Source organism: Periplaneta americana, chromosome 4 (assembly GCF_040183065.1).
Source record: "Periplaneta americana isolate PAMFEO1 chromosome 4, P.americana_PAMFEO1_priV1, whole genome shotgun sequence".
NCBI lineage: Eukaryota > Metazoa > Arthropoda > Insecta > Blattodea > Blattidae > Periplaneta > Periplaneta americana.
Window position 1 is genome coordinate 121,124,623 of NC_091120.1, and position 16,411 is coordinate 121,141,033.

General features: G+C 34.6%; 1 protein-coding gene across 3 annotated transcripts in view; it reads left to right on the top strand.

The window, feature by feature from the left end:
* Nmdar1 (NMDA receptor 1) overlaps nucleotides 1-16,411 on the top strand; it is a 220,822-nt gene that overhangs the window by 110,611 nt on the left and 93,800 nt on the right. For 2 of the 3 annotated variants that reach the window (XM_069823913.1, XM_069823914.1), the window contains 2 exons: nucleotides 3,103-3,260; nucleotides 5,994-6,228. The exons of the other annotated variant lie outside the window; for it this stretch is intronic. In XM_069823913.1, coding sequence (XP_069680014.1) covers nucleotides 3,103-3,260; nucleotides 5,994-6,228 — 393 coding nt within the window. The remainder of the gene's footprint in view (nucleotides 1-3,102; nucleotides 3,261-5,993; nucleotides 6,229-16,411) is intronic. 3 annotated transcript variants of the gene reach the window in all.

Below are 16,411 nucleotides of genomic sequence, written 5' to 3' on the forward strand. Positions count from 1 at the left end.
ACGGCATAATACAAAGAGGAGATTACTTGTTGTATTATGGGGAAGGAAACGATAATCACCAATTAGGAACAGAATTCTTTATTCATTAAAGAATAAAATCGACTGTAAAAAAGGTCGAATTCATCAGTGATAGGTTATCGTATTTAATACTTAAGAGTAGAGGGTGCGCTATTATAGTTATAAATGCTCACGCCCCTACAGAAGAGAAAGACGACCATAGAAAGGATAGCTTCTATAAGGAACTGGAACAGATTTTTGATCAGTTACCTAGATATCACATGAAAATTTTATTGGGGGATTTCAATGCTAAAGTAGGACGGGAGAATATTTTTAAACCGACTATTGGAAAAGAGAACCTACACGTAACTACTAATGATAACGGTGTAGGATTAGTCAACTTTGCGACATGAAAAAATTTAATTGTCAAAATTACAACATTCCCCCTTAAAAATATACATAAATATACTTGGACTTCTCCAGATGGATTGACACATAACCAGATAGATCACATCTTGATAGATAAAAGAAGACATACTAGTATAGTAGACATTCGAACCTTCAAGGATGCAGACTGTAATTCTGACCATTATTTTGTAATTGGGGAACTAAGAGAAAGAATATCAGTAGCCAAGCGAGTAGAGCAACAAGTTAATATTAGAAGATTCAATATTCCGAAACTAAAGAACGAGGAAACTAAGCAACATTATCAGGTCGAAATTTCAAATAGGTTTGCCGTATTAGCAAGTTCTGACGAAGTTGAGGAATAGTTAGATGTTAATAGCGTGTGGGAAAGTATCCAAGATAATATCAAAATTGCAGCTGAACAAAGCGTAGATTATTATGGAACTAAGAAAGAGAAACCGTGGTTTGATGAAGATTGATGCATGGTAGTAGAAAGAAGGAAACTGGCAAAATTGAAATTCTTACAGAATCCAGTTGAGGAGAATAGAGACAATTATTTCAATAAAAGACGGGAAGCAAATCATACACTTAGGAATAAAAAGAGAGAATACTTGAAGCAAAAACTGAATGAGGTAGAATCAAATAGTAAAAATAAAACTTTAGACATTTATGTAAGGGCATAAAGGAATTCAAGAATGGATATCAGGCAAGGGTAAACGTAATCAAGGATGAGAATGGTGACTTGCTTGCAGACTCTCATTCAACCCTGAACAGATGGAAAAACTATTTTGGGCAGCTACTAAATATACTTATGCCAAATAGAAATGATCGGGACGAAACTGAAATACAAGCTGCTGAGCCATTCATAACCGAACCCACACTTTGAGAAGTCGAAATTGCGATAGAAAATCTGAAAAATTTTAAGTCTCCAGGTATGGATCAATTTCCAGGAGAATTAATACAAAACGTTGGAAGCATATTATCTAACGAAATTTATAAGCTTGTACTTGCCACTTGCGAAAAGGAAATTGTACCAGAACAAAGAAAGGAGTCCACAATCGTACCTATCTTTAAGAAGGGATACAAGACTAAATGTAGTAACTTTCGAGGAATATCACTTTTGCTGACGTCGTACAAAATTTTCTCCAATATCCTTTTGAGAAGATTAACTCCATATGTGGATGAAATTATTGGGGTTCATCACTGTGGTTTTAGGCATAATAGATTAACCATTGATCAGATATTTTGTATCCGACAGATATTGGAGGAAAAATGGGAGTATAAGGGTACAGTGCATCAGTTACTCATAGATTTCAAAAGGGCATATGATTCGGTTAAGAGAGAAGTTTTATATTATATTCTTATTGAATTTTGTATTCTCAAGAAACTAGTTCGATTAATTAAAATGTGTCTCAGTGAAACGTACAGTGGAGTTCGTATATGTCAATTTCTGTCAGATGAGTTTCCAATTCACTGTGGGCTAAAGAAAGCAGATGCACTATCACCTTCACTTTTTAACTTTGCTCTAGAATATACCATTAGGAAAGTCCAGGATAACAGAGAGGGTTTGGAATTGAACGGGTTACATCAGCTGCTTGTCTATGCGGATGACGTGAATATATTAGGAGAAAATCCACGAATGATTAGGGAAAACATGGGAATTTTACTTGAAGCAAAGAAAGAGATACTATGTTTAGAAGTAAATCCCTTAAGGCAAAGTATATGATTATGTCTCGTGACGACAATATTGTACGAGATGGATATGTAAAAATTGGAAATTTATCTTTTGTAGGGGTGGAAAAATTCAAATACCTGGGAGCAACAGTAATAAATATAAATGAGACTAGGGAGGAAATTAAACACAGAATAAATATGGAAATGCCTTTTATTTTTCGGTTGAGAAGCTTTTATCATCCAGTCTGCTGTCAAAAAATGTGAAAGTTAGAATTTATAAAACAGTTGTATTACCGGTTGTTCTTTATGGTTCTGAAACTTTAATTCTCACTTTGAGAGGGGAACATAGGTTAAGGGTGTTTGAGAATAAAGTGCTTAGGAAAATATTTGGGGCTAAGAGGGATGAAGTTACAGGAGAATGGAGAAAGTTACACAACACAAAACTGCACGCATTGTATTCTTTACCTGACATAATTAGGAACATTAAATCCAGACGTTTGAGATGAGCAGGGCATGTAGCACGTATGGGCTAATCCAGAAATGCACAGAGAGTGTTAGTTGGCAGGCCGAGGGGAAAATACCTTTGGGGAGGCCGAGAGATAGATGGGAAGATAATATTAAAATAGATTTCAGGGAGGTGGGATATGATGATAGAGACTGGATTAATCTTGCTCAGGTTAGGGACCGATGGCGGGCTTATGTGAGGGTGGCAAAAACCTCCGGGTTCCTTAAAAGCCATTTGTAAGTAAGTAAGTAAGTATATAAGTATGTAAGTAATATACCAGACAACGACTAACCCTATAGTAATTTTAATCTTACCAAAGAACACATAATTTTTCTTAAAACTAGAGCAGTTCATAAGGTCGAATTCGAGAAGCAGAAGAATAAAATAATTTTTGTAAGTTTGAAGAGATTTGTATGCATTCTTAGGTTTTTTTTAGATTAGCTATTTTGTAACGTTAAAAGAAGATAAATACTTTAAATCTCCTAGAAATTATGTTACATTTTGTATTTTTGTGATCTCAGTTGGTGGCAAAAAAGAATGGACGGGATTAATTGGAGAACTTGTAAATGAGAATGCTGACATGATCGTAGCACCACTCACCATCAATCCAGAACGAGCAGAATTTATAGAATTCAGTAAACCATTCAAATACCAAGGAATAACAATCCTCGAGAAAAAGGTATTGACAATTTTAGGTGTCATACTGTTACTTCGCTTAATTTCAAACAAATACACACACACACACGCACGCACACACAGAGTCTGCCGTTTTATTTTCTCACTGCTAAGCAGCACTTTCACTGTCTGTAGCTGAAGTACTAGCAAGCTAGTTGCCAATGAATGTACTGGACAGTCAGTCATCGTTTTCATTAATTGTTGTCATCACGTTATAAATAGAAGAAATTACATATCTTTATTTAAAAATACATTATTCTATATGAAGTCGCTTAGTTCTATGATTTTTTTATTGTATAATTTCACGTTCACTCAATTTTCCAATAATATTATGCATTGGAAGAGAACTAAAATCTTTGAAACACTAGAATATTCTTTGCAAATCTTGTTTACTCTTACCGGACAGAGTTAAAATCGCAGTTCAATAGGAAATAGAGAAACATCCATTCGATTCAGATCAGCGCAAAAGTTATTCTCGCTCATAATGGATTGCCAGAACCAACAGTAAATTTAACTACCTTCCATAGGGATTGAGTGAACACAGTTGACTTGTGTTTGTCATATGTTATCTTACTCTTATCTCAAGACTTGGTGTTCCGTAGAGTACACAACGTGACATGCGTAAGGGAAACTCATAACAGCTGCGATTTTACGTGCTGTTTAGTAGTGAGAAAATAAAATGTGCTCACAGCTCAAATTCTATTAAAGCAATTCTTTTGCTGCCATAGAAACATCATGATCTATCTAATATTGCTGTTTAAATTTATATTTTGAAATATATTTTTCTATGATATAGCTAAAAATGTACACCTTATCTTTAATGATGCTGAAACTGATCAGAAAGAGAAAAAGGAATCTGACCGAGAAGAAACTGCCTACTGAAGGATGTACTGGAAGGAATGGTGAACGGGAGAAGAGTTCGGGACAGAAGAAGATATTAGATGATAGGTGACATTAAGATATATGGATCATATGAGAAGACAAAGAGGAAGGCAGACAATAAGAAAGATTGGAGAAAGCTGCGTATGCAGTGAAAAATCTGTCCTTGTCAGAATGAATGAATGAATGAATGAAAGAATGAATGAATGATCAATAAATTGTTTAAAAATAGAATTTATGGTGATCACTTTCACGTGTAAATAGTGAACTAAGTTTATAAATACCTAATTAACTAGTCTGACTTACTAGGAGCCATTTCAGAACTAATGAAATCCTTGCGCCTTACCATACATTTTATTCCTAAGTGATATAGTGTTATAAGTTGTGTAATCAAGATATTTAAATTGTTTTTGTACCGTACAGCTTATGGAACTTCATGCTTACTTCATCTGAAGCAGGATGAAGAATGGAACAAATTTATGTAGTTAAATATTGAATGTTTCATTTAAAAATAAACATATCTCTGCGTTACTACGAATTTCTATAAAACCCTGCATAATTGTTAACTAATCCAAACGGGAGGTTTTGTTCAACCCTATAACGCAAACACATAGCTATTTTTAGATATGCTGAAATACGCAAATACGTTAATTATGGGGATGTCCCGAAGGTTATGTGGCATTGTGTGTATATGTAATATGTTAGATTTCTTAAAGTTATCCAATTACAAAAGTGAGATCAAAGTTTAAGCTGATAGTTTATAATGACAGAATTACAAATTACAAAATTGATATAAAACTTATTAATGACTAAAATGTCTGCGGATGTAAAACTTCAAAGCGAACTCTACCAATGTATTTTTAAAGTACAAAAAGTGTTTCATAAACAAGTGTAAAGTTACGGAAGTCTAATTTAGTGAACACGAAATACTTCTTTTTGAGACTATTTTATTTCGAAGTTACATGAGAAGAAAAGGTATCAAACAATATAACCTGAAAGCATATTCTAAAATTATAAATGAATAAAATTAATAATCATATTAAAAGTTGAAAATGCAATCTTTGGTCTGGAAGGAAAGATCGTTGCCTCTATAACTTAACGCCATTGCGCCTTTTTTATTTTGCCAAATAGTTACGCATAATAATTTAGCATACATTAGTGCCTTCAGTGATTTTACACGTACAGTCCAGAGCGTAATTCAAATTCAGTGATTTTGCTAGCAACCAACTTCTCTTCTGCAATCTATTTATTTATTTAAATAGACTGAAATAATTTCTTGACTGTAGTCGATGGTTGAAATACAAAGAAGCAAAATTGCGCTAAAATTGTATGTTACTTCATTTTAATTTAATTTAATTACAGCCATAGGCATAACACAAATGCTATGGACACAGCCTACTCAGTAAATACAAAACAAAAGTGCAGATTAAAAATAAAATTGAAACTAATATTAGAAGTGAAGGGTTCCTGCTTGTTCAAAATATTCACTCACATCATAAAAAGGATTATCAATAAGCCATTTCCGTAAAACATTTCTAAATCTGGATAACTAACACTATAAGCGTCATTGAAACGAGGAACAGTTTGCATTGTTTGCTACAATTTCTTTGACCCTTACGCTATATCGCTGAAATACAGCTTGTCAGAATAAGTATCAGAAAACATTTTATTTTTACTTTTAGCTCTAAGTTGCTCCTTAACATCTGCACACTGACTCATGAAACACTCTGTATTTAGTACGATAAAGATATCTTTATACATCATGAATATGTTGTACATTTGATTTTATTTAGTGTAACAATGTTTTTAAAATATGCACAATATAATGCATATTTTTTAATTTTTCTATTGTCTACAGCCATCAAGATCTTCGACACTCGTATCATTTCTGCAACCATTCAGCAACACACTTTGGATTTTAGTGATGGTGTCAGTACACGTGGTAGCTTTGGTGCTCTATTTGCTGGATAGATTCTCTCCTTTTGGACGATTCAAGCTTGCTAACTCTGACGGTACTGAGGAAGATGCCCTCAACCTCTCTAGTGCCATCTGGTTTGCATGGGGTGTACTTCTGAACAGTGGGATTGGAGAAGGTAATGATAATTTTGTACAGTCCACTGTGAAAGGTAATTAACTACCTAATTTCTAACAAAATCTAATGCATATTGCTTAGAGACTTTTTATCAATTTTAAGGGTACCTAAAAATTAAAACAAATAAGGTCCATAAAAACATAATATGAAAAGTCAAACCCGTTCTTTATGGTGTCCATATGTTAAAGAAAATACATGAACTCGCTTCTCTATTTTGAAAAAAATTTTATTGACTAATTAGCCATACCGTGCGCTTCGTTGCAATTGTTAGAAGTAAATATTCACTTAAATCTAAATATATTTTTGCAATTACTTGGTGAATAATAGCTTTTTGTATGTTGTAAGTCGTTGCTCCTGAATCATTTTGAAAGTTGGGAGAAACTGCACTTAGTGTCCCGCAAGAAATTTTTCAAAGTCCAATGATGGGACAATGCGCATGCGCAAGACACAGACAAGTAAAGGAGCTACCACACCATAGATAAAGCTAGTGCTCTAATAGTAACATGTACTTAAACCGTTTTAGCAGGTACATTTCACAATAGCTGAGACTCAACATAACAAATGGCGGCAGTTATATTGCATCGTTTAGGGCCGTTTTCTCCAAAGTTAGTTAAACTTGGGGTAAATTAAACCCGTTCAACTTTACTATTCAGTTTAAACATGCTTCCATTTTCTCCATAAATATCTGGCAGCCCACCCGTTTAAACTAATGTTGGCACTAGATGCTCATGGCTTCTCATGTGTTGGCTACACTGAACAATAACTTGATTAATGATGGCGCGTCAACACACTGCCATCGTGATCTAGACCAGGCCGTAATGCAGGTTGTGTGACGTCATTCGATGAGTCGGGCTTTTTTATTTGAGTATACGGAGCTGAGAGAAAGATATTACTTTATAGCGTGTCGGCGCTCAATTTTATTTAGTGTAATGTGTGTATAAGACCCCTTCACACTTCTTATTGCATAATATGTTGCAGAAAGAATTACAAAACTGTGTTATTTTAATGTGAACGGAGTTTTACATGGTAACATAACCTGGTTGCATCAACATTTTAAGTTTGGAATGGAAGCTATTTTGAGATTTAATAAAGAAGAATTATTTATATTGTGATTTTAATTTAGCACGTCTACCTTCCTTACTTGTAGGTACAAAATTTACCACAGTCCCTCCTATGAAATTAGTGTATGTACAGTTGTGTGTTAATCTGGTAGGTTAGATAAATACAATTCATTACAACCCAGTAAAGTAGGGAACAAATAAATAATACAATTAAATTTTTATTCAATGTAATATGTGCATAAGTTCCATTAATGTGTTGCATAATGTGGCAGGAATAATAAATAAAACTGTGTTATTTTTATGTGAAGAGAATTTACCATGTTAACATAACCTATCTGCGTCAACATTTTAGGCTTAAGTTGAGAACGAAAACGGTTTTGAGATTTAATAAAGAAGAATATATTTTTAGGATAAACTTCAGAACACGGTTACCGTCCTTACTTATAGGTAGAAAATTCACCACAGTCCCTCATATGAAATGTACATACGTTATATTACTTAGTAGCGCTGAGGTATAGTTCCGGTAATTTCTGAACTGAAAAGAGTTGAATTTATTTTTTGTGGAGATGCATTTGATCCTATAAGCAAGGCATATTAAAATCCTGAACGAACCGAACTAATTTGTATATGCAAGATGTATGAATACGAAGGGAACTACCTCAGCGCTAGTTTAGCCCTAGTAACATATTAAACTAATCAGACAACGAATAAATACAATTGAAGTGTAGACAAATTGCATTTATAAGTTATACGTAGCGTTATGCTTAATTATAATGCATAATTGCGAATATGGAAATAAGGCAAGTACTGATAGAATAAACATAACCTATAACTTCAACACATTAAAATATGCGTGCGATGCAACTGAAAATTGTTGAAACGTGCATAAATGAATGTGCAAGAATTTCGTAATGAAGCAGGAGTGCTTTATTTCAACTAATTACAATTCTAGATACTGTAACAGTAATGAAAACTATAGGGTATAATTTTTCGTAATATACTATATGTATCTCGTTTTTAGTTCAAATTGTGTATATTATCAAACGTCGTATTATTTACTCGTATAATGTAGGTTATTTACAAATAAAAAGGGCGCAATAATTTAAATTTAATAAGACAAATACGTTAAACTAACAATAATGGATTAGACAAGAGTAACATCGGTATCGCTGCACTTCGGCCTAATCACAACTTACTTTACATGCTAGTCAGTGTTTCACTTTCACGTATATATTATTACACATATTTAGCCTACTGTTTATAAGACCAAAATTTCACTTAACCACATAAGGGCGCAATATTTAATCGAAATAAAGGCAGGTATTACACATACGAACTTTGCCTGCAACAACGTAATTTTCACACCAAAAATAATATTATACCTTAAATTGCAAGTAAATTGTGTCTCAAGTGTCTCACAATCACTGTTTAAAATTTTACTGACGCAATTACACTGCATTTCAGAGAAATATATGTTATTCTTCATGCACTGCAACTAATTCATATGGTTGAAAGACCGCCTTTCGCGATCAGCTGTTAAGCGAGTCACGTGGTCTGCCTTACGGCCTGTATTAGATCACGATGGCAGTGGTCAACATGTCAGCCACAGATTACGATGTCAGCTGATTACAGAGAATTAATCCTATAATCAAATCAACGCAAATAAAGAAGGAATGCATCTACTAGTTTCACAAATAAATAATTTATATCCATGTGAAGTGTTGTCTATCATTTAATCAGTAGTTTTGTTGAATTTATTGGAAAGCATTCTCGATTCCATTTTTCTATGATAGGCAAGATCGTATAATAACTTGTGTCTTGTGTTAATGTGCATTATCTGATGGCATATGTGGATCCATTTTAATATAAAAATTAATTTCCGTTAGTTTATTCCTTTCCCTCCGATAATCAATCTTAATTAATTTCAAGAAGACAACTTCCAGCTTTTTAATGTATTCCATAACACACTAAATTAGGCCTACCTGATGTACCCAGGATCTTGATATTTCTAAGGGAAATTGCTTTTATTTTTAACATTGTAGTATGTGATCTAACCTATTTATGTAATATTCACAGGCCCTAGTTTATAATTGGCTAGAATGGGCAAATACCCAGAGCAAGAGAAAGTATTTTAAGGTAGGATGTTGAAATAATTGTTAAATACATGCTCAATAAAAATGAATATTTATAAATAATGTAATAAAAACAGCCTTTTGTTTGGTGAATTGGCAAAATTATTGTTTCACATTTTTGTTTGGTAATAGAATGGATGAAGTTAAAGAAAGAGGTTAGGGTGCCAACATTTGCTCTGTCCAGTTTTCCAGTGACCTAAACCCAGGGCCTAAATATTCATAATAGGTGTCATCCTATTGTATTATTTTTATTTCAGTAAACGGTTGGTTGCACTGCATGATTGGTTCATCGTCCATTATGAATTTTGATCAGATTATCATAAGCTGATTAATGTACACTGTAAGGTCCTGTGTTCAGAAATGGAGAATTCAGGGAAAAAAGTAAGAATTTTAATCCAGTAGAAATTGATTTACTGCTCTCTTTAGTTAGTACAAAGAAAGATATATTAGAATGTAAGAAAACCGATAGTATATCTTTAAAAGACAGAAAAAGCTTGGCAAGAGCTAGCAGAAAGTTTCAATGAAATTAGTGGAACTGTAGTACGGTAACAGATTGGAAGATATTAAAGGGGAAGTATGAAAACCTCAAAAACAATTGTAAAAGGAAATTTTCCGAAGATAAAAAATACACATAGGTGCAGGTGGAGACCCAAATCAACCGAACTTAATAACTTACATGAAAATAAAAGAGATTATTGGCACAATACAACTTGAGAGGCTACCATCTGTATGTGACTCAGATTGTACTGGCCAGTCATCACTACTCGCATCTGTGGAGCACCCATCTGCAAACATTGGAAAAGCACAATTTCCTCCTCAAATCCAATCTATTCAAAATTCCAGTGGAATTACCTTTTCAGCTGTGAATCTATACAAGTCTGTAGCTTCTGAATCCCAAGCATTTGTCGCAGGTGACGATTCAAATCCCACTGATCAGGTAACTGAAGATATACCAATATAATAGTATCTCAGGATAATAAACAAATTAATGAAGTAGAAGCCATTCCATGTAGCAGTCAATTCAGTATTAGGGACCTAAGGAAACCTACTTCCACTCCACTCCTAGTAAAGAAGAAAAAACCATCACAAGACAGTTCATTGGCAGGAAAGAAACTTATGGCATTATGGCAAGAAAAACAAGTTCTGCAGTTACAAAAACAAGCAATAGAGGATCAAATTCAATTCCAAAGGATGGAGCATGAATTTAAAGTACCGGTAACATATATTATGAAAGAAGAACATACAGTGAAGATGAAACTCACAGAACTTTCTATAAAAAAAAATAAGGAGTTTGATCTTGAGCTGAAAAGAAGAATTCTTGAACTTGATGTTAGGAATAGGGATTTGGATCTTAAAAAAACAGCTAACTGAAATCACAAGATTTTGATGGAGTTATGGTGTTTATTTTGTTCAAGTCTATATGTTCTTTTTTATTTAAATGAAAAAATTTAATCTAACGTATTAAATCACTTTAGGTACCGGTAACTTACATATTTAAAGACAGTATTGATAACTTTAGTTTTGTAGTGGTTTTTAGTGGTTCTAATATGTTATGATGTCATTTTGATATTTTCATAAAGTCATTCGGTTTATATCATTCACTGTATTAATAATACTATAATCAACATATCACATCAGGTTATCATGCTACTTAAAACAGAAGATATTTAAATTTATGTAGCTTCTTAAATAATTGAATAACAAGTTAATCAGTAGGTAGTTTAACTTAATTCCAATTGAAAAACGAAATTTATTGCATGTTATCACCTATCACATAATTTATATATGGCTTATTTATAATATAGTAATAATACATAAGAAAAAAACAATAGGCCTAGGCCTAATTATAACATGACATCAAAATGTTCATAAATCAATTGTTAGTTTCATTTCTAATTATTTTAATAGACATGAACATAATATTAAATATACAGTATATTCCCTCCAGCTAATTTCTTATATGTTACAAAATAAACACACTGCATTTTTCAAGTAATTAGTTACGTTCTGTCATTGAAATCCGACATTGATATAATTTTGATACAAATGCAGATATATATCAACTTGTAACATCACTGCGTAATTAAAATAAAGTGGGATTTTTACATAAATTGTGACTACACTATAATGTGTTAAAATGTTTGTGTATCAGTAGTAATATTTTATACAACACAGTTACAGTTAAGTCAGGTCATCATTAGATTCTATATTATGGAGGTTGTGTTGCATCTAAAGATACACCAGACAAGATAATAAGTCAGGTTTAAAAAAAAAAACAACAATTTTAGGCTTAATAATTATGGTGTAAGTTACTGGTACTGCTTAATTTTCAGTGAAGTAAAGTTATAATACCGGTACTTTTGAAAATATCCAAGTTTAACATGAATAATAAACAATGTTACATGTACTACAGTGAATGAAACTTACTTTATGTTAATTTCATTCTTTTGTTTCACTGATTCACAAACAAATTTTAGTCATGAAACTTACTTTATGTTAATTTCATCCCTTTGTTTCACTGATTCACAAACAAATTTTAGTCATGAACGTACTGATGGATAAGGTGCTGGTAATGCTTAATTTCCAGTGAAGTAAAGTTACATTATACTTTTGAAAATATGCAAGTTTAACATGAATAATAAACAAAGTTACATGTACTGCAGTGAATGAAACTTATTTTAAATTAATTTAATCTCTTCCTTCACTGGTTCACCAACAAATCATGGAAGTACTGATGGATAAGGTGGTTTCGCCTGATATTATTTTCTGCTACATTTGGGTGGTTGTTAGCTGCTTGAGGGAAGTTATGCACAGCATTAATGACATCCAACTGGTCATCAGTAACAGGAGGTATATTTTAATTCTCATTGCAATCTATATTGTGTAAAATAGCTGTTGCCGCAATTACACTTTGAATTCTGTCCAATTTTAGTCTGATTCCAGTAGCTAAAACAGGAAATCTTTTCTATACCCCATAGCTCTCTCTACTGGACTTCTAGTCCTTATGATGGCCTCCTGAAAAAGTTGTTCTTCTGGCGTGTGTGTAATTGTCAGTGGTGTAATGAGATAATTTTGTACAGCATATCCACTTTCTCCAACTAGAATGGCTGCACCAAATTCTCCATCTTTAAATCGCCTCTTAATTATTGAAGAATTAAAAATATGTGAGTCATGAGATGAGCCTGGCCACCTAGCCACAATGTCTCGAATCAACAAGGAAGAATCAGACACAGTTTGCACATTAATTGAAAAAAAAATCCTTTCGATTTCTGAAGATTTCTGCATCACCTCCACCTGGTGATTGCATTTTCACATGTGTTCAGTCAATTGTACTTATATAGTTAGGAAAACGCGAAATCGTATAAAATCCGTGCTTAACTCTTGCCGTTCCTTTAGGTGTTGTTGGCATGTTGATATAACGCTATGACAAATGTCGTATAGCTGTAGAAACTTTTGCAAGGACTGAGAGAACAGAAACTGGAATTAAGAGTACAGAGAGTGGATTGAGAGGACAGAGAATGATCTGAGAGCACAGAGAGTGAACTGAGAGAAGATAGTGGACTGAGAGGACAGAGAGGAGCCTGGGAGGATAGATAGAGCACTGTGGGATAGGGAGTAAGCTAAGAGAACGGAGGGAACAGAGACTGAACTGAGTGACAAGAAGGTGGAGAGCGAGGATGGTGAGTAGACTGAGAGATCAGAGAGTGGACTGAGAGGACAGAGAATAGACGGAGGGGACAGAGAGTAGACTGAGAGGAAAGGAAGTGGACTGAGAGGACAGAAAGTGGACAGAGATTACAGAGAGAAAATTGAGAGTACAGAGAGTAGACTGAGGTGCAGAGAATGGAATGAAGGGACGGAGTGGATAGAGACGACAGGGAGAGGACTCAGACAACAGTGTGTAGCCTGAGAGGATAGGGGATGAACAAGAGGAATGGGAATGAGCTAAGAGAACAGAGAGTGAACTGAGAGAAAAGAGAGTGGACACAGAGAATGTTAAGTATATTGAGAGAACAGAGAGTGGACTGAGAGGACAGAGAAGGGGCAGAGATTACAGAGTCACTCTCTGTACATTGTGTGGATTGAAAGGACGGAAAGTGATACAAAGAAAACTGAGAGTATGGAGTGGGCTGAGGAGAAAAAGAGTGAACTGAGAAGACGAAGATTGGACCGAGAGGAGAGAGAGAGAGAGAGGACTGAAGTAGTAGAAAAGGGAAAGGAAACAGAGTGGACCGATATCAAAGAGAGAGTACCGATACTGAAATTACAGTGAGTGAGCACAGAGAGGACTCAGAGGAAAGAATTCTGACTCGCAGTTTCCCCAGTTCACTCTCAGTCTTTTCTCTATCCTCTCAGTCCACCTCTGTCCTCTCAGTTCACTCACTGTACACTCAATCCACTCTCAGTTTTTCACCCCACTCTGTTCTCTCAGTCCACTCTGTCACCTCAGTCTACTCTCTGTCCCTTCCCTGTTCTCTCAGATCACTCTCTGTTCACTCTATGTCCTATCAGTCCACTCTTTGTCTTCTCAGTACACTCTCTGTCTTCACTCTGTCCTCTGAGTCCACACTCTGTGCTCTCAGTACACTCTCTGTTCTCTCAGTCAACTCTATCCTCTCTGTCCACTCTCTCTTCTCTCAGTTCACTCTCTGGTCCCTCTCTTTTCTTTCAGTTCCCTCTCTTTTCTTTTAGTTCCCTCGCTACCCCCACAGTGCTCCATCTATCCTCTCAGTCTACTCTCTTTCCTCTCAGACCACTTTCTGTTCTCTCAGTCCACTGCCTGTCCTTTCATTCCACTCTCTGTAGGCCTACTCACAGTCCACTTTCTGTACTCTCAGTCCACTCTCTGTATTTTAGTCCACTCTCTGTACACTCAGTTCACTCTGTCATTTTTATGCCTTCTCTGCCCTCTGCCTTCCCTCTGTCCACTCTGTCTCGTCTCAAAGCTAAGTTCATTAAGGAAAGAGAAGAGTGAGAATAAAACAATGACTGAGAAGACAGTGACGAATGAAATTTAGCGGAAGGGGTTCAATATGTAAGGTTTTTTTAGATTTAGATTTTCCAGCAAATCGTTCATAGCCACATTAATGAATTTTAATTATGAGCGGCTCGAAGTAAGGCGATAACACGCTCACTAGGTTTAAACTACAGTCCGATATTAATCGGAGGGGGTTCATTATGTATACAAGTTTAGATTTTTCCTGCAATTCTTTATTCCTACAATAAGCAATTACACATTTTCAGGACTCGAACGCAGTAAGTAATTCCGTCATTGGTTTAAAACTAAAGACTGTAATGTGGCGGAAGATTTGCATTGTGTATACAAGTTTTTAGTTTTTCCTGAAATGTTTTATTCCTTTAATAAAAAATTATAAGTTTTCGGTGCTCAAACCCAGGAAATAATGCCGTCACTGGGTCAAAACTACAGACTGTAATTTGGCGGAGGTCGAGCAGTGTGTATACAAGTTTTTAGATTTTTCCTGCAAATTTTTATGTCTCTAATAAACAATTATAGCCCACACTTTCGGTATTCGAACTCAGGAAATATTGCCGTCACTTTGTCCAAGCAAGAGAATGTAATTTGGCGGAAGATGTGCAGTGTCTATATAAGTTTTTAGATTTTTCCTGCAATTTTTTATGTCTCTAATAAAGAATTATAAATTTTCGGAGCTCAAATCCTGGATATAATGCCGTCACTGAATCCAAGCTACAGACTGTAATTTCGCGGAAGTGGAGCATTGCGTGTACATGTTTTTGGACTTTTCCTGTGATTTTTAATAACTATAATGATGAATTATATATTTTCGGGGCTCGAATTCGGCCTCAATTGGTTCCTATGTTGGCGGTTCCATAGATGAACCATTCCTACCTACTACAAACATAATCTTTGTAATAAGACAGCAGTATTTTACACTCTTTGCGCGTCTTGTACTCTCTGCTCGACCTGCATTAGGTTTTATCGAGAGGAAGATTGGCATAAGTAACAATTTTCGTTACAGTGGCGGCAGATGAGTTAAGGTTGGTAGCGCAAAAAGCACTAGAAATATGTTGGCACTCCTTCAGATGTTACAGCATAGCGGGACAAATACTGCAGTAGAGCCGAAAGTTGTATTTAAAACTATGAATTTAACTGTTATTATCATGGAATACTTCTTGGAATTGATCAGTCAATTCTACTTTTAAGATTGGCAGTATATTAGACCTAATAGGCAATTGATGAGTGTCTGAAATGAAATATACTTGTAAGAAATGAAGGCTATTGCTATCAGCTGGAAGAAGATTTCCAATTGAACGATGAGCCTATGCTTGAACTTTAAAAGATGGCGTAAAATTGACTTTATGTATTTCTTTTGCACTAAACGATGCCACTTAAAATAAGGTGTTGTACTGTCTTATGTTATTCAAAAAGTGTGTTGATAACGGATGTACTCCGATAAGTAGGTAAGTGGAGGCTCTTGAATCTCAGGAGAAACAACTTTTACACCAGCGCAACATAATCCGCTTGGCTCATTACCCCACTTTTTGCATTGCATTTATTGCATAATGTTCTATTATACATTTTGGCATCTGACCCGTTTTCATTTGACTACACCCCATATAATTGCCATTATGGGTAGCTACAATTGTAATCATGAACACTGATTATAGTTGAACTTTTCATCGTATTTGACTTTATACCATTATCAATCAGGGATTTCGCGAATGTACCTTGTGAGGAAAATGAACGTGGTACATAAATATTATTTTAAGAAATACAGGAAACGGATATACAGAATAGCCTATCAGGTTTCCTGTACATGAGGATCTATTTTAATCTTAGCTATTATCGATTCACCGTAATAAAATTATAGCATAATGTCCATCTAGACACACTTTCCTATGTTGAAATAAAAATTATAGAAATCAGTTAAGTAGCTTTTGAGATTACTTCATACGAACTCAGAAACATTCTCTGTATGTTAATATTGATAAGCATATTTTATATATTTCC